The sequence below is a fragment of the Pleuronectes platessa genome, chromosome 20 (assembly GCF_947347685.1).
Source record: "Pleuronectes platessa chromosome 20, fPlePla1.1, whole genome shotgun sequence".
NCBI lineage: Eukaryota > Metazoa > Chordata > Actinopteri > Pleuronectiformes > Pleuronectidae > Pleuronectes > Pleuronectes platessa.
The window spans coordinates 4734285-4761726 of record NC_070645.1 but is presented as its reverse complement, the minus strand read 5'-3'; the positions used below and the strand labels follow the sequence as shown (position 1 = coordinate 4761726).

At 39.9% G+C, this 27442-nt stretch overlaps 1 protein-coding gene across 6 annotated transcripts in view; it reads right to left on the bottom strand.

Moving 5' to 3' along the window:
• slc12a7b (solute carrier family 12 member 7b) overlaps positions 1 to 27442 on the bottom strand; it is a 60251-nt gene that overhangs the window by 22159 nt on the left and 10650 nt on the right. For 4 of the 6 annotated variants that reach the window (XM_053412099.1, XM_053412094.1, XM_053412095.1 and 1 more), the window contains exons 2-4: positions 3487 to 3581; positions 2571 to 2702; positions 975 to 1121 (exon numbers count right to left, since the gene is read on the bottom strand). In XM_053412099.1, coding sequence (XP_053268074.1) covers positions 975 to 1121; positions 2571 to 2702; positions 3487 to 3581 — 374 coding nt within the window. Of the gene's footprint in view, positions 1 to 974; positions 1122 to 2570; positions 2703 to 3486; positions 3582 to 22330; positions 22579 to 22871; positions 23044 to 27442 lie in introns of those variants that run through there. The other 2 variants (XM_053412098.1, XM_053412097.1) reach the window with 2 other exon arrangements.

The window sequence follows — 27442 nt, the reverse complement described above, 5'->3', positions numbered from 1 at the left end:
AACATTAATCTGTTTGATAAACCCTGGCTCTCTTATTATGTAACAGCAATGATATAGTGGAGGGTAAACCCTGCTAATGCACTGAAATGCAATGGAGTTTCCATCTTTAGACATAGCTATGAAATCTGATATAATGAATTCCTTACAGAAACAATGTACAAGGTTACATTTTCCTTCTGATCATATGTACAAAACATTCAAATCTACAGTTCTAATAACTACAAATTTGAATACTATTTATTGTTTCTTGACTTTGCACAGCCTTTCCCTTGGTCATCTATTATAAATTTTACTCCCTTAAAGCAACATTGCATAATAAGGTAAAAAGCATTCATCTGAGATAGTTCGTACTTTCCCTGATTAAGCTGAGATAATCCATTGTCTGCCCTGTCCTCTTCCCTTGTGGGTGTGCTTGTCGCTATGTTTCTGACACTTTGCAGATGGAGGGATTACACGTCAAGCTCCCGGGTGCCATTAGAAGCTAGGAGTGTATGGGAAATAGAGAGTCACAGGGGGCTAAATATAGCATGGATCAGTGCCTGGCCCCTGAGTCAACTTGATGGTCACTCACTACTCCTTTCAATCCAACATTTGCAATCCATCTACCATTAAAAGTTCAAGTCTCTTCTGACCCCAGTGTCATTAAAAAGACTCAGGCACAGAGATATATACCCTCTCATATGCTAATGTATTCATAATGCCCTAAAGAGCAGGGTATGTACATGAAGTTCCCTCTTATATAACCTTGCACGTCATCGCTCTAATGACTTAAACTCTAAATCCCTTAATTAAAGGCATATAATATCCACGTCAGGAGTCAGATCAACTCCTTTCACTTTGACCTTTTCTCTAAATAAATAAAACTAACTCTTGAAATGTAAAGAACATTTAATTTCCACTGTAAAACTATAGTGAATAATATACAGTAAAAGTAAAGAGGCGAGCCACGTAGGTCACAATGAATGAGTACTCACGCAAGAGCAGCACAAGCAGACGATAGCCAGGGACTCCAAGATGCCGGCGGTGCCGACAATCCAGGTAAGGCGCAGAAACAGGATGACCCCCAGAATGTTCTGGAGGCAGGGGAGGTAGACACCCATGAATGTCCCCATCTGTGGGCTCTGCAGAAGTGGGACAGAGAAAGAAAAGCGTGGAAGTGGGGAAAAGTTATTTAGGATTCAATTTGAGGAATCAGTACCTATAAAAAACTAAGGTAAGGTAATTAAAACGATTACAACTGATCTACATTAAAACACATCATTGTAATATTAAGGTCAGACAGTGGTTAGGTTCTTGACTATTTCGAATACTGACTGAAGAGCTGTGTTTTAAAATCTCGTCGATAGGGCGCCATCATAAATGCACAAGAAGTTCTCCGTTACCAAAGCAAAAGCTGCTTCTAACTATTTGAAGATCATGCATCAAAACTTAAAAAAAGTTGTACGAATTACATCTCCATGACCCAGGCATCTTATTTTATTAAACCACTCTATACCATCCAGCAACCACTGACAAAAATTGTTGAAAATCCTTCATCCCAAACGATGGCATTCCATACAAGACGCTGTAGTTTCACAACAGCTTTTACAGAGGAGCAAGCAACAGGAATATAATAAGCTTTTCTGACAGAAATTAAAAAAAGACGTCAAATCACCTCAAGGTTGACAAGCAGCTACCTTTTTATCCATTTATCTCCAAATGCACAACACTAGTCCCACTGGTCCAGACAAAGAGGGGCGACACTGGTGTCAGCTTCATCCACTTATTTCTTTAACATGATGTTTCTTGCGAGTCAGTGGGAGGCACCGCAGAGTCTTATTTCCATTCAGTTGACAGGATGGCGCAACTGGCATGGGACTGAAGCTGTGGTTACAGAAGCATCTAAATGCTGCATGGTAGCACTGTGGCGACTTTTATTTTCCTTTTCTAAGAAATCCGAAACATGAATACCCAGAGATCCTCGAGGAGAAAAAGCTCAATGGTCTGTGGCACAAGGACGACACAAAAACTTGAAGATGTCCATCTGCCAGTGTTACATTTCTCACTTCATCTCTCGTCATCCAACCCAAGGAACAAGGTCAATGGGTCATTCAGTGAAAAAGTATACGTAAGAGTGGTCTTTATTAACGGCTGCCTTTAAAATCAGACTGTTTGAAGGAAGCTTGTTGTTTATATTCATGATAAAAGCACAGATTATATTCATGATAAAAGCATTTTTATGGATAAATCTTCAGCTTTTCAGTTTCTACTTTCAACCATACAGGGATAAATAAAGCAATACAGGCTCACCGACTATAACTCTTGCAAGATTTAACTTTTTGTTTTACTGTAAGCTGGGTAAAGCAATGGCATACCAAAGGGTGAATGAACAATAACATGTAGAATATAATGTTAACAACACTTAACAAGAAAATATGATTTTAAAGGTTGCATTCCCCTAAAAAGATTTCAAAATAAAACAAACAGCAGGGTTTCATTGCTAAAAGACCCTGTTAAGTAGTGATGTAGTGTAAATTAGCAACTGTTGAAGCAGCTGTAATATACATACAATATAAGACTCTCTGTTGTACCTTAACAGCTTTCTTCTTGGACCCCTCATCTTCATCAGCTTCCTCGTGCTCCTGGGCCCCCTGGGTGAGATTGGTGTAGTTTGCCAGTTTGTTGAGGAGAGATGACACCATGGGGTTGCTCTCCATTTCCTCCTGCAATACAGAAAGCATTTTTAACAAGATGGACAATGGCCGCATCTGATACTTCATTTTTTCAATATATAATTTGCCTTAAACTCTATTTTTCTTCAAGATTCCTTTAATCCAATGTTACAGAAAGACACGTGGCTTTATCAACAAAAAGTAGCCATTCACCTTTAATTAGGCCTTTAGGGTAGTTAGTGACCATATTCTTAGAGGGCAAACTCTTTCAGGATTAAAATGTAAAGCGCAGTATTTAGTTTGCTGACTTTTCACAGCATCTTAGAAAAGCATGAGCATGCCTGGATCAGCTTCCAGCTCCTGGGGCGATGAAAACAGAAGCTGCAGTGTCTAATTGATTCTATTCGGGGGTCAGTAACTGCAGAGTAGCAAGGTCAGACGAATGCCAGAGCCAAGTACCTGGCAAAGGGTCAGCTGAGTAGGCTCAACAGTGCGTCAATCTGATTTGCTTATGAACTCAGTACATTACTCTGAGTTCAGAGTAGATAAATACCTTCACCTCCTTATAAACTATTTATTTAGTTAACCACTACTGACCCTGATGCTGTAGCATACTGTGCATTCAAGAAATAATAGAGCTTCTGAGTCTGTAGAATAGCAGTGAAAATTAGTGAACTTAAAGAGTGTTTGTTTGCAGCTTCTTCCCCTCAGTCTGAGGGGTCTCTCATTGATAGTGTATAACATCCTGTCAAAAACAAAGCTACATTCCCAAGTTCAGTAACACATTCTCCCATCATGTGCATATGGCCTATACGAAGATGATGAAAACTGTTACCTCAAAGAGAGCCATGTTGGTGCCATCATAGCTGTTGCCTTTGTCGTTCTCTGTGTTGTTAATAAAGGGGCTGTTTTCCTTTGGAACGCCATCACCTGTGGAAACACAACACAGTTGAATTTTAGGAAAAAAGGCTGTTTTGGGTTCAGCCAGTTCAGTTCTGTAACCAAGGCAAAATATGGTTGGTTGTGGGAACATCAATACATGCCACTGTTTTCACTATCAACTATATTTCTAACCAGGTGCTTATTTATAGAATAATACCATTTTGATTGAGGTTTGCAGGATGTTCAAGTTTTTCCACCTGAGTCATGCATTTTGATGTTAAATATAACAATTCTTATTTTTTTATTTTCCTTTAATGAATCCTATTGTAATGCTCCTTTTAGCTGCACAGGTCACATTATGACTAAAATAGGTAAACGTTAAAGTGTCCAAGGGATATCAATACACTAATAACTGTGCAATTTAAATCCATATTAACAAACCACATGTATGCAACTGCTCATAAATTGCTTTGATTGCTTTTAACAACGTCCTTAAATGGATTTGTGCAGTCACACTTTTTGTTTGTGATTACTCTTAACAATGCTCACTCAACCCACCTCAACAAAATACTTGAGTATAAATCAAGCTTGAGTGTCATACAGAGTTTATCATATCTCTGCTGAGAAAAATTCTGGAAACTGTTAGGACTGGAAGGTTTGGACTAAAAGCAAAAATATGCTTGTTTGTCAAAGTAATTCCCTGGTTAGAATTATCATTATAAGTGAACAGCTATTTTAATTCTTGAAAACTGATTAAATACAACCTCTGACTATTTATCAAGCATAACAAACCTGATAAATATATTATACAACACAATCAATTTTTCCCCTACAGCACCATGGAAGATAAAATAAGAAGACAAGCCCATGTTCTAGCCTCCGTCCAAATTAATAATGTATACAAGGCACATTCAAGCAGAAACATGAGAGCAACCAACTCTATAATTAAACTTGAACAATATCCAGCAAATGTAGCAGCAGATTATGAAACACAATGTGACACTGACAAGTTAATGTGCCATACCAACAATGTCAAACCTATAAGAACGGCACAGCAGAATAAGTATTGTCTGTTGGCAGAATATCAAGCAATGTGATGGATGTAGATTACCGATCTAAAAGACAATCTCACACACTGTGTTGACTGAAACAGTTTAAAGGGGAAGGAAGGAAACTCAACAACTAAGGGTGGATCCAGGGGTGGGGCCAGGGCATTGGAATCTGATTGGCCCTTGAAGTGACCCTGACCTATCAGTCGTCTTACTAACATTATCGACAATACATTTGACGATAGGCTAAAAAAAACTTTTGAAGTACACAAGTTGCTTGAACAAGGAAGAATTGTCTGTACTATAGTAAATTATGTGTGGCTTTGCTCAAAGCTATAGAGCTAACTGTAAGCAATAGTGTCACAGAATGAAAGTGCATCTTACTGAATAAAATTGTGCAGTGCATGTTGGACATATAACTGGCCCCTCTGTGTGAATTGTGGCCTCTTTATGGCCCGGTCACTTAGAAAAACCCTTGATCCGCCACAATAACAGAGGGTCTGAAAAATTGCAGATGATTTTCAATACTAGTTAACTATCTAGCATGCAAACAATTAAAATGATTGTAGTGCAACTACATCAATCCAGCTTATGCAACAAAAAATGTGCACATTCAAAAGGCATTTAATTTTTAGCATAACAAAAACTTATGAGTAAATTCTTCATTGTCCTCTAACCCATTTTTTCCTCATCTTGGAAAGGCATGGATGATTTTAACTGGATGCTCCTGCCAAATGAGATAAAGAACAACAGATGCTGCATCTCTCAGTCCCTTACATCTCAATCAAATAAGTTCTCTGCAGCTCCACATCGTCAACCACAACATATCGCAGACACTATAACGATATAGCACACAGAAACCAAGCTATCTACAGAGAGGACTTTCTAGCACCAAACTGTGAACTAGGTTGTGTCTTTGCATGTGGGGACGGCAACCTACACACAACAAAGCACTGAGTGAGTGTTTTGAATGAACTGACGACTCAGAGTGCAGAGGCTATGATACCCAACATTCTGCAGTCATGTCCAAGTGTCAGTAAGGTAAATCGTTTCAGTGATGCTAAAAAACGTCAAGTGATTCCTCAAGGGATCGACTTAGTCATCTGAATGACTCTCAGAGGACGTACTTGGTACTAGTCTGGACAAACTCAAGTCTGGTGTGGACTTAGAATATTCCCCTCAACGGGTCGTTTCAGACTGTGCAGCAAAGCTTTGACTGTCCCTCCAACTCCATCAAACCTATGTTTGTCCGGTCCAGTATCAAAACCATCCAGTGCCAGTATGCCACTACAGAAATGTACCAATGACAAGCTGAATACCGGATGGTACTCTGGGGTGGCTGGGGTATTTTGACTATGCCCAGCACTTAAGACTTTAGAATGAACATTGTGAATCCTCCATGTACCATTTCAATCATACACATCTTCACACCACCTATACTTGTCAAGGACATAGTCGTAGCTGAACCTGTGACAGGACTAACATACAAAATGTCAAACAAAGACACAGATGCTGGTCTTGATAATGGTCTTGATGACATTATAAGCTAACTTTTGTGAAAGTTTGGCCATTGATTCCCTGGCAGAGCACAACGATTTCACTGTGAGTGAATTAAATACTTAGAAAACTGTGTTACCTGGTTAGCTGTTCGACAGAAAGAATAAGAAAATAAATATTGGTACATACTATACATCTAGGCTACTACAGTGATGCAAATATGACTTAACTAATTAAATCTGAAGAAAGTAATAACATTATTAGTTTCAATTCAATTCCTGGGCAGCTGAACCTGGTTAAACTATAACCACGTATAAAGGATGCTGTCAGAATTAAGACAAATGCCGTTTTGAGCAGGAGCAGCACAAAATTCTCTCGACCAGGAGCTATTTGAGGTAGAGGGCAGGGGTTCGGGAAAGCATTAAAAAGTGTGGATGTGAGATAAGAAATGATGCTCTAAACATTAAAGGACAAGCTCCCAAGACAAAAAGAGACTCTGTTTATAACTGCCAGGCTTTACAGGTAATAATAAAACTCTGATCCTTTGTAAATAAAGAAAAACCTATTGAAATTGTCCGGAATTTCACTTCACAGGCACAGCATACAACCAGGGATTGTCCATGTGAGTGTCACCTACTGGAAATACTGGTCAGTTTTGGCAAAGACTATCATGTGGGTAGAGTTTGCAGGAGGCAGAATAGAAATATCAACATATCCACTAGTTTGCTGAGAATTCTCCGGATAATAGCCTGCTCTATTCTCATGTAGTTTGAATCTGACATAACATCATGTTTAAATAACCACCCCCCCTCACAAAAAAATATATTTTACAATGTGGTATTTTAGAAGTGTTGTTTTAAGCTACTTGTTCCCATCTATTTTACAATGCAGTGCCCCAAGATATCAAAAGAATGGCACTCAAAATAGAGCATACCCTTGCCAGATAAAAACATAACCTCCTTTGCGCGGCTAAATATGCACAACCACATACCGATATTTCTTTGTACATTCTCCGCCCTCTCACATTATTTTGTCAATTACAACCACGGCTTTCTGCCTGGACTTCTACATCCATCAGTGGAGCTGCTGTCTGTGAACTCTGACTGCAGAGGGGATTTCATGGGTAACTTTTGCTGCTTGATCCAGCTGCAGGGGGAATAAGAGGCTTGCAGAAAGGCTTAGCCCACTGGTAATCACAGGGAAAGTCATTATGTCCTTGTACTATGCAGCTCGGAGCAGACTCAGTGTGAGTGGGATAGCAGAACATACTGTATCAGGTCAGGGCACAGTGTTTCAATAAGCTGCGATAACAGGGAATGAATTGAAAATAATGACCCTTCTGCACGCTGGTACTGTGAGGATGCAACCGAGCGAGTCAACCTGCCAGTCACTGCTGAGCTCTGGAGATGCTACACACTGCAGATAATCATTGTCTTAAATGACACTAGCTAAATCCTCTTTGAGGTCCGTGTGCAGGCTATAACTGTCGATGCTGTTTCCAAATCCGGTAGATTTCCGCTTTTAGAGTGTGCCCATGTGTAAGGTGCTTTAGATGTCAAACAGGAAGTGATCAACAATGTTTAAAATAAAACTACAGTACATTAAAGCAGCTACAGCACGTCCAACAATACAGTTAAGAAAATGTTTAGAGACAGTGATCAAATTATATAACACCCAGATGCAGAGATGTTAACTATAAGAGAAAACAGTAATGTGAGAGGAACGAGAGACTGAAAGGAATTGACTCACTACAGTTACTCTAGCTTCTTTCAGACGTGCACTGAAATCCGGAGAGGCTGTATGTGAGAAGACAAATGTCCCGGTCAGTTGCTGTAGAAAAGACATTCTCCAGAGTTTCTCCCGCCAACCCCCAAGTGAGATCTCTGGATAATGTCTGTGTGACCCCATGTGAGAATACAGCAGGAGATTTTCTGGAGGATTCACCATGAGCGAATGGGTGCGTTGCTGATGTTTCTAACATGTGATGGATGCAAAACTTATAATAAAACAAAAAAAAAAAAAAAAAATTGAAATATCTCAGTATGAAAAAAGAGGAGAGAACAAAGACGTCATTGTGGAAAAACAACGAGATTCAAGAGCTTTTGGTGATAAGAGCCAACGCCAGTATGTCTGTGTGCTATAAACAAAAAACACGTTATCTCCGCAGCTGAATTTATGTGTTCTGTCCTGTCTCCTCCATACTCTACCCAGACGCCACTCTTCACCTCAATGCTCTGCAGATATTTGTGTTGTTGCGAGTAAGTCTGACTAGAATCTCCTGCTGCATTCCTCATATGATGATTAGGGTTATGTGATATGTGAAGGCAAACCCCAAAGAATGTCCGGACCCAATTGTGCAGACATTCTCCGAAACTAGTCTCCGAAAACGGCTGCAGTCACCGGTCAATGAATGGTGAATGGTCAGTTGTTCAACAGAACAAAATATTTGGTAACCAGATGGTTATAAGGATGAGCAAATTGCAATTCAAATCTGTTCATCATTAGCCCCGTTTTACCAATGTTATTTGGGGCAAATTATTACACAATGTTAACACACTCAAAGTGAGCCGTTACATCTAAAAATACCTTAAAAGGCTGATGTGTGGAAACAAATTTGATCCCACCTCCATGTCATCAAATGCTCCACTGCCTTCAAGCTACATTTGCACATCACCGTTCCAAACTAGGCAAAGGTGCCAGCTGCGGCAAACCCTTCCACAATACCCAAATACTGCAGTTACTGCAGGAAGCCTTGTTGCAAATTGCACTTAAGAAAAAGCAAAGGGGCGAATAAGATAGGGCAATGATATGGAATGTGTAGATTATCTGTCTGTCAGTCTGTCTGCATATAATCCTGACTGTTGGTGTGTAATCTCAACGTGTGCATGTGTGAGTGTCCTTCGGTGTGCTGCAGCGAACAGTCCTCTGGGACATGGTCCAGATTTATATACAGTAGCAGTGACAAGACCCTGGCCTAGTTAACAGATGTCAGCCTCTGTGCACATTACACATGTTGCCAGTTACCTTACACTTATTCACTGAGCTTCCTAGAAAATCACGTTTATACCCAAACATAATCAGCTCTGGTTGAACTGAGCTGCAGTTAAAACATCAGAGTATTTCACAACAGGTAAGATAAGATTGTGCTAACCTGGCTAGTCAGCACCAGAAACACTACACAGCTTTGGTTCTTATTAATATTTTGTGTTGTTCTTATAATTTGGGATATAAGCACAATTCTTCCAGTGGCGGCAGCACCCTTCTCTCAGCACTTTTGCCTGGATGTTGTGAAACGGCAAGTGGGGGAAATAGGGCAGGTGGGCAGGTAGCATCACATAACACCACAAACCAAGTTTGAACTAGAAAATGTAAATAAGCCTGTATGTAAACTGTGGCAGGCTAAACTAATACATAACCACTCGAATGGAGCAAAGCATAACCTCATTCTGCGCACGCATGTAGACATTAATGGCAAATGGCAAGGAAAGAAGGTTGCTGGTTCGAGCACCTGCAGATAATGCAATTCAAATCAAATTTTGCTCAACTTGGATTTATTTTATCTGAGTTTTGTACCAGTTCACAAATATAAATATAAATTTTTGTTAAACTGACAGGGAAAGACTTTATTAGGAACATTCAATGATGTCTTTCCAGCCCCGTCCAGCTGGCCCCAGATCCCCCACCCCCTGAGAAACCAGCTCAGTTACTATGACTGACCAGGTACATACTGCAACAATGGCAGCCTGCTCTTTGACGTTATTACCCATCCTGCATTGCCTGAAGCCCTAACATCAGCAGTTCTCGTGTCAGCTCAGGAATGCTGAAGGTGCACATTCAGACGTGTTGGGAGCGAGCAAATTAATATACGATATATAAGCGAATATGCACCTGGTCCGCATGAGAAAAGGACAGGTGAGAGCAATGTTGAAGATGAAAGCTGCAAAGAGGACGTGCATGTGTGTGATCTAATGAAAATGATAATGAATGTAAAACCTGGTCGTTACAAATCCTAACATCCCCAGCTAGATGAATCTTAATCTCATCAGACTTTATATTGTTTTATTCAGTTGTATAATATATGCACTCTGATATGGAATCTAGGAGTTGAACAGTGAAAAGCATTTGAGTCATTATTTGCAAAGAATCTTCAGTGGATTTAAAGAGTCCAGACTGAGCTGGGTCACTTCATTAACTACAAAGCTACTCTTCTACTTGGAGAAAAAGTGTTTATGGGCTGTATTTAACGGTTTGGCAGTAACAGTGTGCATGCAGGGTTACACTGCATCTAATAATTACTGTATGTCGGCCCTCTTCTGAACATTTTCCCTTTTTTCATTAAAAAAAGCATGACTACGAAACTTGACAACAATTAAGGCCTGGACTGTCAAAGCCTGCAGTCAGGTTCTGAATGTGAAAATAAAACCCCTCTGGTATTGAAGTTAGACATTTTTGAAAGATGTCATATTATCTTCATCTGTAGCTTATGTCCAATGTTTGATATGCCTACACTTATTCAGAGCATTCTAGTTAAAAACCAATCAAAGGAAAAAGGTCCCAAGCAAACATATCATATAAAATATACAGATAATACAATATAAATCTAGAAATGCGGCTGAATAAATTACTCTGATTTACCAGAAATATCTAACTGATTTATTGAAGTGTCTTATCAAGTCCATTTCCATCTGTATCAATATCTGTCTATTTTAAGCAAACAAGCTCTGGTTAATCTAATGTACACACCATGGCCAGCACCAACAATGAACCCGTAACAGCTGCTGGAGACCAAATGAGACTCATATTAATCATCCGGCTAGAAACACAGCTCCAGATCAACGCTTACTGTGGAAAATAACTGCTTTTAAATGCTGTTAAAGAACTGGAAAGATAATTTGTGTCTCTATACTGACCTGGGTGACCATAACTGACCTGCATGTAAATTACTCTATATAGGTTGAAAACAGAATCTAATGTGGGTGAAGTAAAAAACGGGAGAAAGAGAAATGTGTGTATTTTTTGTCGAGTGAATGCAGGTGCTTTTGTTGGTGAGATGTGTGTGCGTGTGGGTGGGTGTGTTTGTGTGTGTGTGTGTGTGTGCCACTTCTGCAGATGGGGAGGAGAGTTTTGCTGCGCTAAAGCACATTAGGTGACCCTGAAAAATGTGACATTGCTAAAGGGTAAAACCAAGCAAGAGACGATGACCACATTCAAACTAACACTATTCAGATCAACCCTCTCTGGTAAACACAACATCCTCTTAATCCCCAAAGTGAACTGGGGTTAAACGTATGATATGATGAATAAACACAACAGCTGTGCAAACCACCATACAAAGTTCGCTTGCATTCAAGTTGAGTTTATATTTATAATTCTGATTGTTTGGACTAGCAAATAATAACTACTAAAAGAGCCTGCTGCCAAAGACAAATAAATACTAAATTTACAACAAATTACCTATATTTTATAATACTGCTAATCATTTTAAAAAACGATACATTTTCATAATGATTTCATACCTTGGGAATCACTTCAATCCATTATTCAAAACAAATCAAGTTTGAATTGCTTGAAATAGGTTCAAATGCAGGTATACATTATTAATTTAGTAGAGGAACTAATTTACTTCTTCAGGAGTAAAAAGCATGAATTAATATTCTGACTTCTGCAGTATGCTACTCTGCTTCACCGTCTGAGTTTTAAGGAGCATTCTTTTACATTAGAGTCAGAGATATTATATAAGGGAGAGGGATTCCCTGATCCTGTCAAAGCTTACTGCAGTCAGGGCCCTATTTATTTTCATTAGTGAAAGATGAATGCCTCCCTCTTCTGCAAACACTTCTGCTCAGTGTTCAGTGCTTGTGATCGCATCCTTGGCTAAAGAGTCTTCGGAGAAACTCGGGCTGCAATCAGACTTCAACCTCAACCCCAAGTTGACTGGTGGGTACAGGTGAATTCAGGATGTGCTGATGGTGAGGCTCAGCCTCTTTGGTCACGGTGGTAATAAATGACCATGCATCCTATTTATAACCACTAAGCAGCACACTGTGACGACAGTGTAAGCTGCCTTACACTGCCAGAGTTAGCCCATGGCTCACTGTACCAAGCAAAAAATAAAAAGGTGCATAATTACGATAGAGCTGCAGGAGGGTTGTTATAAGTCAAAAGAAATACCAAAAAGCAATATACAACTACAAACTTAAACTTTCAAGAGACAAATTTACTCATATCTAGACTTTTGTTGAGCACTTTGTGGAACTGATGGATATCAGCATCCGTGTGATGGCTCTGTCCATTTGTTCATACATGACCTCTGACTAGGCACATCTCTAACAGCAGAAAGTCTGCAATGCTCTTTGCTGAATAATACTCCATCACTTACACAAGTCACGCTTGATCTAGTACAGCCAGCTTTTTCATTGGTGGAACAATTTATTAACCATTGTACCAAAACTGCTCTCAGGCAGGTGCATCATAGAGAAACCTTTTATAAAACAACCAGCCAACATAATATTACTGAACTAAATTACCTTAATAAAGACTAAATTTTTTAGCTCTAATACAGTTCTGATAGTAAAGGGCAACTACAAGGTTTACTTTGATAAGGAAACACTTACCCTTTCGTCGCAAACCTCCCCTTTGCTCCATTCTGAGGAGCAGGGCTGAAAAGGGGGGTCAAGGGGAGGGGGTCCTACTTGTGGTCCCTGGGGAACTCCAGTAATAGGGGTCCAAAGTACAGAGATACCACTAGTGAAGTGCAGAAGTCAGGAACGCTGCCTGTGTTGTGTGGATAATGTGAGGATCAGCTATTTCTGTGACAGTGTGTGTGTGTGAGTGTTTGTGTGTATGTGAAAAGTGGCCCGTGATGACGCTGTCAGCAACATCAGCCATGCATCACAGAGCACCCCCACCCTCCCACTGATAGACCTGCACGCACACACACACACACACACACATACACACAAACACCTCCCTTCCCTCAACCTCCCTGAGCTTCTGATCCCTATGACACACACACACACAGAGACACACACACTTTGCGTGTGCATGTTTGAATGTACGAAGGGGGTGGAGCAAAGAACGAAGGAAGCAAAAAGCGGAAGTAAAGTAGAGGACTGAGGTATGGATGGATATGCACACTCACGCACACACTTACACATATACACAGGGAAATCATAAGAAAAGAGAGAGGAGTAAGCTGTAAAAGGTAAAAAACTAAAGTAAAAAAAAGACATACTGAAACCACATCTATGAGCTTGTGTCGCTGAGAAAAGCAGAGACAGCTTTTGCCATCCAAAGCAAAAGCTGTAGATAATTTTGAATCAATGATGGTTTACTATTTTAGGCAGCCTGAGTGAGCAGTTTCATTTACTATCTGACGTCCTGACTGACCTCCAGGGTGCAATAGGTGGAGATGGTCAATTGATCAGCAAAGCACGTGGAGCATGCAGGAAAACAGACCTGGGAGCTATGACAAAATAACTGCATTTGATGGGGTGCTTGTATGCAGCCACGCAGCCAGAGCATTAGCAGTGCATGCACCGATAAGACACACAGAGATGGGTGTTGGCTTGAATCGAAGACGTGTCACACAGAGTAAAGACAATAGACCAAACTCTGCCCCAGCCTTCTCACCAAAGCTTTTCTGGACCCAGTGCTCTGTCGTCTACCTTTGTCTTGGCTGCCAGTTAATCTGTCCGTCTAAGAGCATGTGAATAGGCACTAATCACTTAACGAGATTAGGCTAATTCTGAACTTTTTATAAAGCACAGAAGCCATGTAGCGGAAGATATCACTTTAGAGCCACGAACAAATTGTAGCTCAATTTCTGCTGCAGTCTTCAGGCCAGTGGTTGTCAGTTAGTCAGGTGAGTGAACTTACTGTCTGTCAGTGATAAAGGTGACAAATCAATACAATGGGCAATATACAGACAGATATTTCACTGTGAAAGTATATTAGAATAAAAATAAATTAAAAAAAAGTGCATTCTCAATTAACAAATTGTTAAAAACAGATTCCAGCCAGCTGCCACTTGCCATATGAAGACAAAACTGAACATCCGCTGCCAGCATCACTAAATTGACAGATGTGTCAAGGCAGAGCTTAAGAGAGGCTATCAAATTACATCGTAAGAAGGATTTAGTCGTATCAAGCTTCACTTGGTTTGATGTCAGATGGCTGCTGTATAGTTATTTTGTGTGTGTATGAGTGTGTGTGAGTGGGAACGTGCACATAAGTGTTTGTGTGTTGCATCTAATGATGCCCTAAGCCTTTAAACCCTTCAGGTTAACAACACTGGCTGTTATGCAACCTGCAGCATGGTCTGGAGAGAAAGTACAGAGAGGGATAGGGGTTACAAATGTGCACATGTGTCTATATAGAGCTTGATATTTGATCAGTTAAAACATCCTCACTGTGATGGAGGGGAGGTGGGGGAGGTCGTGTTGACCACATTCTTCTATCGAACACAAGTTAAATGACTGCTTAGTGAGAGGAATCTATCAGGATTACAAACAAACAACGATGTGTCTACTGGCTTTGGAAACATGCAATTGATTGATAAGTTGACTTCAACTGTTACCGGTCAAATCAAATTATCACTGAAGATGTGATGAAAGTGTGGGAGTATGGGAAGAGAGGTGAAAGGCAGAATAGGGATCAGCCAAGGCTAGTGGGATCAATGATACTTAGAGCTACTTGCAGCCGAGGGTTAACACCAAGCACGAGACAGGTGAAAAAAGAGAGTAAGTTACAGATTGCTGGCTCAGATTACGTGCTTTAAAAATAGTTACCACTAGAATACGGCCCTAAAAGATGGCACATATCAATTAAAATGTATAGGTCAGTGCACAAGAGTAACTTTGATCTAGATATACAGACGCAAAATTATGTCATGTGAGAATAATAATTATACCACCTGACTTCTATGACCTTCCCCTAAACCTCCACTCAGAGCAAGCCAGAAAGACTTGTTTTTATAAAAATTATACAAACAATGAGCAAGAGAGAGAGAGCGAGAGCGAGAGAGAGAGAGAGAGAGAGGGGGGGGGGAGAGAGAGAGGGAGAGAGAGAGAGATACAGAGAGGGAGATAGAGACAGAGAGACCACTTCACCAGATGGTGTCACTAAGGCACAATTTGAAGGGAATTGTGCACATAAATATAACCCTCCCATTTTGCTATGACTTGCAGCTGTAGTTGGTCACCAGACCCATCTCTAAACCCTCTCTAATATCTCCCAATGTCAACTCTATTTGTAGCCACAACAATTCAGAGGGGTCTGATGGGCTCCCGGAGACCAGATGTCGTTTAAACTGTATAACCACATTAAGTCAAAATTAATTTCTTTAGAAAGCCATGGCATTCAGAGAACTGCACCATCGTGAAAAACCTCAATGCTAAAGCTCAGCTGGGTGACGGTGTTGGATAACTAATGCACAGCACAGGAAAAGTGTATTTTTTTACAGATACATGTAGCTGAGGTCGGGTCAGTTTTAGGACCTCATTAGTTGGCAGAGATTTTATTGTCAACTAGAGATCGCATCTGGGCAAAACATGAGATAATAGTGGCCTTTATTTACCTCATTTCACAAGTCTTAGTTTCTCATGGAGCTGATAAACAAGTATGAAAGAAACACATTTCAGTTAATAACTGAGTGCTTTCCTCAAACCGAGGTCAAAATGAAGATTACCCAACTCCACTTTAAAACCGCTGTTTAATATCCAAAATCACTGTGCTGTGTTTGTCTTGTGTCTGGGCTAATGGTGCCCCTCACAATCGATAGCATTGATCAAAGTGTGAAGAGTAAGACATGACTGCTAATAGCTATTGTCGGTGACCACAATCAGCAGTGTGACCATTTCATTTTTATTAAATGGTTGGTTCTAACCATACTTTTAGCAAAGAGCTTCTTTAACCATGCTAATTGTTAAAGTCAGTTAACGTTTTATGAATAAGTCAGCAAATAGTCTCACTAAAATCAGTACTGTAACAGCCACAATGTGCTACATTCAAACTGAGCGGAAATTATTTACCATCTAAGACATGGTGCTAAATACATGTGAATATATATACTGAATCATTGTGTAAAGATGACAAACTTTGTGAGACATGAGAATTATTACTGTTGTAAACATGGTGTAAAGAAAAGAAACTAGATGAGTTCACTGTGTTTGCAGTGTCCATGAACCAATGATAATGAAAGTCACATGGACCCAGAGGGCCTCACACAAACGACAGCTGACCTAAGATCGACGAGCACAGAAAAAAGCCACAACAGTACAATATGTGGCTACTGGTTGAGGACTTATCAGAAATACCATATTGATAACAGGAAACCTGTCGAGAGGAGATTGCTACAGGAAAGAGAAGACGGCTGTCAGAACAGGTAGAGCTGTCATGCCAGGGTGGTCATGAAACAATAAGAGGGGTTAACACAAGTTTTCCAAAACTCAATTAAAACTTTAAAAATAGTGTATTTGAGATATATAATACTTAAATTTAAAATAGAAAATGCTGCTAGAGTGATTATGGCTGAATGGCTGAAGCATCAGGAGACTTTTCAATGTGCATGTTGGCAATAGTTTTTTTTTAACAATCTGTTTATTGAATTTTACATAATTAACAAACAAACAATAGTGTTCCATACAGTAAAAATTACAGATGTAATTTTAACATAACACAGAACAGATACCAACCCCCCAACCCCCTCCCTCCGGCACCTAGCCCCAACAGATGAGCAAATATAGTTGAAAAATAAAGAAGGCAATAGTTTTTTAAACCATCAGATATAAATAACCTATGTCTCCGGAACATTTATTTTGGGGATTATAGGTCAAAAAGTATGTACGTGCAGCAAGATGAATCAGGCATCTCACCCTGAGTACTTTAACTGGAGCTATTATGCCCTGATCTTGGCAAGTCAACAAGTTGTGTGTACATGAGACATGTTTTCTTGGTTTGGTGTTCCCAACCTAAGTCTGGTCAAATCTCAGTGATGTTTACATTTCATTTCATGCTTTCAGCAAATGATAGAGGATTAAAAGGGGATGCACTTCATGCTGTCACATTTTTTTTTTTTTTCGTCAAACATGTGACTCTTGAGTATCGGGTAAATGGTTCATTTTCAGTCCAGGCCTTGATAAACCAAATATTTTTTTTGTAAATCATTTTGAGTCATGTCCCGTTCCTTCGCTCACTCCCTAAATTCCTAGAGTAACACCACTTCCTTGCAGTCATCCTTCTCTTTTCCCTGCATCCCTTTATCCCTTCCAGACAGCAACCACCCTTCCACATATTACACAGAGACGAAGAATGTTAAAAGTTAAAAATGACTAATAAAGCTTTATATTTTAAATAAATCTGAATTTGTCAACCTATTGAGTATGTTATTATAGAGGTGTCTCACATAAGGCAACGATAGACAAAGCAAAATGTACGATACCATTTCCAAGAGTTATCTAAAGGGTCTATAATAATGTTTCCATGAACCACACATAGGGTGCAAGTCCTGATGCTGAATAATAGTGTTTGATTGGAACAAGCAGAACTAAGTGATGTGGCCACTGCAAACACACAGTTGGGTAACATTGCAGGGTCAGAAAGGACAAATGCTGCAATATGAAAAAAAATGTCTAAAGCAAAAAAACAAACAAAAAAGAATTTCTAAAGCCTCAATCCTAAGGGACAGGGTGGGAATTGAGTTCAGAACAAGGTCTGTAGCCGTGTCTTCCAGACCCTTTCCAAATGAAGCAGAATCGTACTACAATAATGCCACTCAGTACCATGCAAACATCCGCCAAGGCCAAACAGTCCTTTTAAATTCAATCACATTGCACCAGATCCATGTATTATTGCTTTAGAAATCAGTAAAAAAGAATTTAAAGAAGGTAAAAAAAAATCCTGGCTACACCCAATGTTCCGGAGTCCTTCCTTGGGTCACAGCCCATCCCTCAATAAATTGTCATGGAATTCGGATGATTGTTTTTAGAGAAATCCTGCTAACAAACCAACACAGGCAAAAACATAGCCTCATTGGCGAAGGTAATAGCGAGACCTGACCAACGTAAAAATGTACGTATGCCCTATTCATAAAAGGGAAAAGATAAGGTATGTTTGCTTTGGACACATAAAGAAGCAGAGAGGCCCTATCACACCCTAAAACAATATGTGTACAACATTAATAAATACACAATGAAGCACAAAAAAGCAATAGTCTAAACTAAGTCTAACCCCAACTGACAGTCAGAGGCATAGTCGCAGGTCGTAATGTTCCCACACTGAAGAAGCCCTCCCTAAATCATTGGAGCTTTGGAGAAGCTTCCCTTTGGCCATTGTTTTTATTTTATTTCCTTTATTACTGATGGTAGCTGGGCAGCCAATGAATAGGAACAGTACGTACAAAATTATATAGTGTCATTAATAACAGAAAAGAGACAGTCTTTTCAGAATAACAAAAGCCAACTGTCATGTAGTGGGATTGGAATTGCTATAACAATTCGAGTATTTATTAATTAGTTGATCAACAGAAAATAATCTGTATCTTAATCTTTTATTTAGGGCAGATGGTTGAAAAACAAGATATTTTATGACATATTTTTGTTATGTTCTATAACCCAAGTGATCACATGGATGTATAATTGGTAGATTAGTGGATCTTGAATTGTAGCTTTAATGATGTTAGGTGTAAAATACTTAATGTTTATGTTACGGAGTTAAATGGCCTCACTGGGGTAACTACTCTTTACAGGCAAGGTGTTGGCTTCTCATTTTAATCAAGACGGAAAATGTGTGATTCTTAAACATTGTGAGAAACAAGTTTACAAAAAATATGATTCCAACCCAGCATCAGACAGCCATTATGTTTGTATGACAATTTGCTGAAAGCATATTACTTGTGCTGCTTTCTAAATCCAAGGCAAAGGCTGAAGGCAGAGGAAGTTACATACAGAGTTAACAACAAGATTTGGAGAAAAGAGTAGACACAAATACAGAGAGGCCCACGTAGAAAACAGCTTTAAACAGAACCAGACCTGCCTGGGAAATAAACAGGAAACACATGTCCAGGACAGATGGGCACACAGACCAACGGACAGAGGCAAGAGCTCCCCAGTCTCTAGTCACCTGCTTAGTTTGAGCTTAACACTGAAATAAGGCTGTAATTTTCTAAATATGATGTGATAGTAAACATTGCTACCTATAAGGTCAACGATCAAACCACTACCAACATTTATATTACTACTGAGGCCATAACATCCACATTGTACTGTACAAACCGTACAAAGTGTGGCTTTGGGCAGCTTTGTCCTGAGGAGTAATGGACCAGCACAGCCAAAGTTGGGGCTTACAGTCAGTCTTGTTGAACTTCTAGTAGAGGTCTGCGCAGCACTGCTTTTCAAGTTCCACACTGGTCTACTCCCATATAATGTCATACTATTATGTACACTCTCACTCAACCACTATCCCACTCCACCCACTCCCATAGAGATTCTGATCACTCCGTCTGCAACACTGATCTATTAATATCTTCACGCACTAGCACGCAGGGAAAATAAGACACATGTCCCTCATATATTGTATCAATCGGAATAACTTTGAATACAGTTGTTGATGACATGAACTGATATGAGCTTCAATAAAAGACTTTCTGTTACTTTGAAACATCATTCTCTCTCATAACAGATCAGCATAATCTTGATCTTTCAAGTGAAACCAAGAAAAAATTATTTATTAAAGTGTTGCTCAGGCCAAAAGCGCTGCTCACTATGAGTGTGTCATTAGCAAAAAACAAATCCAGCTCTTGTAATGTGCTGAATATGGTTTTCATCTGGATATGCATCACAGAGCGAAACACATTCCACTCATGAGGTCACGCAATGTCTTTTACAATTGACTTTGCTGCTCTAAAGACCCAAACCAGCCGATGGTTTTCTAACGATCTTGTGAACTATAGGGCAAATGAAAGTATAAATGACAACTGACAAAACAGTCCAGGTTCAAACCAGGATGGTAGTTTAGGTGGCATTTGGATAAGTTTGCAATCGTGTAGCTGCAGTAAACAGCCTCTGGAAAAAAGAGACTATGACACCCAATAGACAATAAGAGGTTGGAGATCATCTGCTTCATGTTTTCACTGATGTGATCCTACACCCCTGGGATATTACATAAATGTGCCAGAAGTTAAAGTAGACCTTCAAATTGTGGGTTCATGACATGCAGAGGGAGCTGGGACACCGTCATAGGTTTCAGGAGGGACTAGGGAATGAGAAAACACAGATCTGCAAAGGGAGAGCAGTACAAAGAGGAAATTCAATGTGAATGAGAAGAACTGGACTCCATTACATTACAGCATGGGGGTGGGGTCTCACCTCCCTCCACTCAGCCAACGGGAAGCAAGCCAGCAGGATAATCAATAAGAGCTAATGCTGTTTGACTCAGTCCTGCACACCATGCTCACGAGCCACCAACATTCATGCAATCAATGACCCCGTTGTACTACTGGGGTAAACTGGACTAAACTGACTCTTTAACCCTTCTCCTTTCCCAAGCCATCCGGCAAAATCATAAGAATACAACAATAAGTCTCAACATTATTTCAAGATACCCATTTTAACAAGTTACCTGTTTTAATGTAGATAACTTGTGTATGATAACAGTGTGTGTCCTCTTAGTGAATCCACTTTAGATTACCAGTGTATTTATATAAACAAAGTTGCCTCCCTCAATACAGTACCAATGCACCAACGTGTGTGGTCCTGATGCGTGTACATGCCAAGTCGCAGCACATCATTCTGTGGCTTTATTTCCAGTGCGTGGCCTTTGTTATATGTCATGCCCTGCTTTTGTCAGGGAGAAATGGTTGCATGTGCACAAACATGTGCAGGGGGGAAACCAAAGCACACCACAGTATGATGTCCTGCAAAACCATTTAAGTAAACTGCCCCTTTCTTTCCCACAGTCTGTAAAAATCCTACCCAGCATGCAACTCCACAGTAGAAATTATATACTGCAACCTGATTCGCTCAGCTCCATATGAAAAGCTGTAAAAGCAGCGACTTCACAAACAGCAGTTTAGCAAAACATGGAGTATGAGAGAGGAGTTAGTTAAACATGCACTCCATGACATCTCCTTTCTGCTTCCAGACAGGTTGATATCAGGTTGGCAGGGCCCAGATGGGATGGGTGGACGTTTAGTTCAAACGCTAAATCTGCAATTTTTCATTCATGCAGAGGTCCGATGAGGAGGAATAATGCAAGATGGAAAGCTGGATAGAATTTCCTGATTGTCAGGGAAAAGGTATTTAGATAGTAGGCCAAAATTTAGCCAACTTTGTGGACTGAACAGTTGGCCTTCTACCAACTATCAGAAGAATAAAAACAGGCTAGGTATCAGGCTTCACAGAGCACACTGTGCATCGCTCAATCGGGCAGATTTGTTTCATAATACCCGTACAATGGTATTTAAGTATATTTATACATTTTTTCTTCTAACAGCAGGGTTCACATGCAACATGTGTCATGCCAAATCCAAGGCTTGTGTTGTTCCAAGTTCTGTTATCTTGTTTGTTAAAGTTCATCGTTTGCTCTTCAGAAGGGTGAGTCTTTTTGCCAGTAAAACGGGGTGATGGGCCATGCTTGTCCCAAATAGAACACATGTGTTGTTCTGTGTTTTTTTAACAATGTGGAAATAAGGTGTAATAAAGAACAGGAAAAATAACACAATAAAAGTGGTTTCTTGAGGAAAAGACAAAGAAAAAACTACACTGAAACACAAGATAGAAGAAATCAAGACTGATAACAGTCTGCCTGAGGAGGCAGACAATGACTAACCCAAGCCCAACACTGGAATGGAACAGTTCATGTCATACTCCCTTGAGTAGTAGTGTGTAAAGGAAACTCATCTCATGCAGTTGCTGTTAAATGATCAAGACTTCCATAAAATTCACCATCCTCCCTACACATTATCCACCCACACACAGCCCATTTTTTCTGAGAAAATATAGCCGGCAGTCAAATGTGGAAAAAGCCAAATGATCAGCTTGCCCTGGACACTGTAAGCAAAGCCTGTAGCTTTCCAGACACTTTTCTCTACCTAAGATGTGTTCCACCTTTAAAAAGCCACACAATTAACAGAGTCTCATTTGAGAATAGAAACGTGTAAATTTGTTTAGAATCAAATGTTTTAAATGAGTGTTAGATGTCCCATTTTTGTTTAATCACCCACCTGATGGAGCTAAATATAACATCTGATCTCACCTGTGGTTTCCTCATCTTCCTCTTTTAGAACGTTGTTGTCATCCACATCATCCTCCTCATTCCCTGCTTTTGCCCCTCTTGTGTTGTCCTTCACCGGGACCACAGTGAAGCTGGTGGGCATTTTTACACCATGTGCTTCCTCTCAATGTCTCCTGTTTGTCACACTCTTATCTCTCTCGCTCTTTCCTCCTCCCTCTCTGTTCTGCTATCCCTCTCTCTCTTCGTCTGTCCAATAGCTGTCACTCTTGTCCTCTACAAGAGCAAGAATGCTCTTGTAGTTGCGGTTTGCTTTCCCCCCCCCTGACTTACTGCCCTGATGTGCCAAACTCTCCTGGACAGACGTCTGGTCTTACATCTGAGTTTTTGTTCCTATCGCTGGGATTCTACTGTACACCCATGTGACCCCAGCCCCCTCCCCGCACGGACTTTCCAAATGAGGAAGAGAAGAACTGCCCCGCCCCAATGGGGGTAGCACACACAAACACACACTGGCAGAAAACATGACATGCATTTGTGCTCATGTGTATGAGCTCATACATACAGCAATTTCTGTGCCTGAGGCCAAATCCTCTGTCCAGGAATGTCGCTCTGTCTCACACACAACAAAACCGGCAGTGTGAGTCTTTGTTGAAAGAGAAGAGGAAGCCCAGAGCTGCTCCACATCTTCTCACTTCCTATGCGGTGTTATTTGACCCTGTGTGCATCGTCTGAAGTGGGCAGGGCTGGTTTAAAGACGTATACTGGCCCCCTACGCACACACCCCTACTGAGGGCTAGCACAAGTGCATGCACATGCTAGCACAGATGTCCAGCTTCTACATTGTCCGCCTCATAAAAAATTTACTCCACAGTTTGGCACTGGGAAAACACACTGGGAAACTGACGGGGGTATTGTGAGGAGGAAAGTGAGTAAATTCAAGTGTCAAGTTTGTGCTTTTATCTCTTCAGAGCAACCTTGAAAGTAAGAGATAAATAATCTTGTAATTAAGAATGACAAAACTGTTCTTAGATTCAAAGCCTCAGTACATTTCTGTGGGGTCTATTTTCTTGAAATACAATTTAATGTCCAAGGAATACAAAAACACATTACATGATCAAATGTAATTTAATAGATTTTAATCTCATTTATTATTTATTCACCTTTCTCACCTATCTAATTTACCCCCCTTTTCATTCTCTTCTATCACGCAGTGTATCATGATCAGTCAGCAGCAGCAGTCTATTGCTGCTTATATCCAAATCTGTCAGCTGACCTTCTCTCTCGTCCAAAAACAATGAGTCATTTCCTCACTGAAAGTGATACAAGGCATTAGATCTCAAGTAACCAACACCCCTATATGATGGGAAATGCAGCGAGAAACTCAGCTGGAGGAAAAAGCCACTGCACACAAGGCAAATGTCCAGCTCTTTCATAACGCTGCAGCGCTCAAAGCCGATGTGTGCCAAATATTTAGAGTCCCAACCCAGAGCAAGTCAACCTTTCCCCCTTTAGTTCTCCCAATACGACGACATACAAGATCAATACAGTCCACGGAAGGGTGGAGGGTGCGGGAACGAGGAAAGGGAGGAGGTGGAGCTGAAGAGCTGAGAGGCAAACAGACAGACAGGCAGACAGAGTCAGTGATCAAGTTACAGTTACAAAGGTTTTTTTTAGCATTGCAACTGAAAGATTGAAAGGAAGAGAGTTTGTTTCTGATGACTAAAGAAAGAATTCTAATAATTTACCTGACACCCCTGAGGTGTCGACACTAATTAATACTGTGTAAGCATTAAACTCAGCTATTTTTATCTGTCTATGAAAAATAAGCACATTTCTGAGATTTTTGGAGAAAAACTGTCTCTTAAGTCTGTACTTCTTTGCATTATGATATTCATTCGCCACAACACTTGTCTAAAGTCTTACGTTTGTCAGCCATCCAATCAGATATTTCAGAAATACTTTGAAGCAAAACGATATCATTAATGAATAAAGTGATTTGATAACTGTATATTCACAAACATTTTGTGGTATTGCTAAGGTTACAAAGTAAGCACTTATCTACTCCCTGCTCAGATAAGCAGTAATGTAACTGGCATCCCCTGATTACGTGGCCAGACAGTCGGACTGCCTCTCAAGAGCAGTCATTGCATCCAGGCCATGAGGACAAGGTCCCTTTCATGAGGGCTTTTACAACAATGCCCATGCTAAAATGTTGTGCCATAAATATCTCTCTGGCAATGTTTCAACATGTCAAGTTTGAAGTAGTTTTTTGTGGCCAGAAGCATAATATGAAAACACAGGGGCATGAGGGTATTGGACATATCTTTAGATGCAGCTGTTGCTCCACAGGAATCATAGTAAAGGAGACATTACATGATGCTGCTGACTACCAAACAAAGAAACGCAGATGAAAACATAACCGCCTGTTGGATTGGAGGTTATGTAGCGGAGATATAAATATCTGAAACAGACAAAAAACATAAGTCTTAACAGGGACACTACTTTCTGCTACGCATTTAAAAAAGCATTTTTATCAATGACAGAGTATGAGATCACACTTTCCCAATAGATCAACAAAACCAGAAAGCCCCAAACCTATAGCAGAATGTTTAGTGTCTACTTATAGGAAAGTTTTAGACACCTACACAAAAAGTTATTTTCCCCTGCATTTATCCTGCTTGACTCAATGGAAATATAAAATGCTAGGGGGGGTTCTGAGCTTGTTGTTTGGGGATATAACTCAATGAGGATATAATCCTTATTAATAAAGGTAAAGGTATGACTTTATGCACATTATGGATTGAATTTAAATGGATAAACTGTCTTTTAGCCTGGCACTCTACACTTATTAGTCCACAATGACAAGGTTATTGCAGTTTTTAATTCTCTTGTATCTCTAGGTTTTGTCCACAAGGATTTATTTATCGGAATCAGCCATATCCTGGCAGATCCTCTCAATTGACTGTGAACGGCCATCTTTGCGTCTGCTATAAATTCTGTTTGGCACTTAAAAGGGAGTTAAGTGGGGTATCATGTGCCACTCACTGAAAGTGACTTCGATCTGGCCACTCTACCGTTAAGGCCTGATTGATAGAAGCCAACTGAGCCCTACCAGTCCAGTTACTCGGTAAACAACCAACTCTAGGAGTCCTAGCGGTTCCAGAATTTTAATTTTGAAATAACTAAATGTAGATTGATGGTAAAATGAATCCCTACAACAATAAAGTTATCTCTTATGCCACTGTATGCACTATTACACAGTGATGCATTCATCTGCCCCGAAAAAAACTAAACTTTCCTCTACAGGCTCAGATTTCTAACACCAAAATAGGTATATTGATTGATTCTACAATTGAAAATGGGAGGAGACTGGACATGCATCAGAGACACTAAGTACAGCCCAAGGACACAAGCCGGAGAGTGGAAGGTTCAGTTTCTCTCTACAAGGGGCAGAGTAGTGAGCTGAACAGTACAGTAATCAATAAGTACCCATCATGGGTGGGGCACTCAAAATACAGTTTGTTTACATCTGCAACTATACAGCATTAGTAAGTAAACTAATACAATATTGCTTTATTTTATCTACTTTTTTTTGTTTAATGGCTGGTAAAAATATGAGTATTTCAAAATAAGCAATAACAAATCATTAACATAAATTAATAGTAAATGTATGAATAATAAAACAATGATAAATACATTAAAACAAAGCAAAACTTGAAACTATAAAAAAAGATTGGCAACAGCAATGTAGACAATTCAGAAAACATCAATTCAAATGCCTGTGACATTGGCCCTGCTCAAGAGCATTTAATCTTCACTAGTGACTGACAGCGCCCTCTGGAGGTGTCGGAGAAAGGACAACCTCCCTGTGGGGATCTACACAGACTGCGTACACACAGTACAACTGGCAAATAGACACACAACAAATGCAGTTGCATGAGTCTAAGAGAAGTAAATCATGGTGGTTTACAGTTGAGACTATGACCCGTTTATCATGTGGTGTGAGTTTGGGTCACGTGGCTTCTTTCCTTCTCTCTACACTTCCTCTTTCTCTTCTTGAAACTGCACTGTATCTCTGCTTTTGAAGAACAGAGGTCAGAGGGTGAAGAAAAGAAAATGATGCATTTGTATTGTACCATACTATCATGAGATTCTTTGGCTCAGGTGGGAGCAAATAATAATCCAACATCACTTAATTGGAGCAACAAAAGCATCAATCTTGAGTCCTTATTTCTCCTTACGTGTTGAATGCAAAACCAAATTAGTATTTTAGCTGTTTTGATATATTTGTCTCTTCTCATCCTGCAGGAGGTTGCTGCAGACTAACACTGACCCTGTGTTGCCCCCATGAGATCAAAACTGGAATTTCACCATCAGGTCAAATTATGAAAGAACCATTTGCTTTATTTTTGGTACAGATGTGGAGCAACAGGTTGAAACGTAAACAGGAAAGAGACGCTAATCAAAAACAACACGCAGCATTAATAGAACACCATGTAGGATATTAAGGAGTAAACTACCAAATGGAAATGCCCCTTTTTCCTGTAAAAAGCACTGACGCAAATGAAGCTAAAGAGGAACAATACCAGTGAACACACCCAGTCAGACTTTCCTAACAGTGACTGAACATTTTCCTTTTAGACTCTACAACCAGCTCTGCTCCCAAGAGACCACATGGACCTGAGCAATTTCAACACCTTTTGATGTCCAATCCTGTTTGCATTGTAAAATAATAATAAAAAATACTATTTTTATATTACTCCATTGTTCATATTGTCCCCATTGTTCATATTCCACTTGTTTACATCTTCCCTATTTTTTTATATCTTTATCGCTTGTTTATATTTTCTTTTACCCCTTTGTTGCTGTAATATGGCTTTTTTTTTTCATTGTGTGACTAATAATAGGATTATCTTATACATTTCCATTACTATTGTTTAATGGGGACCTTAGTCAGGCGAAGTCAGGACAGCAGCTACACTTCAACAAAAATGGGGAATCTATATTAAGAAAAGTTTAGAGGATGCAATGATGAGAAAATTTGTCACAATCAGCTATCAAGGTCAAGTAAAAGGCACACAAGTATGTATAAATGCTACTCTGCATGATTTCAGGCAACGTGAAGTCTGTCAT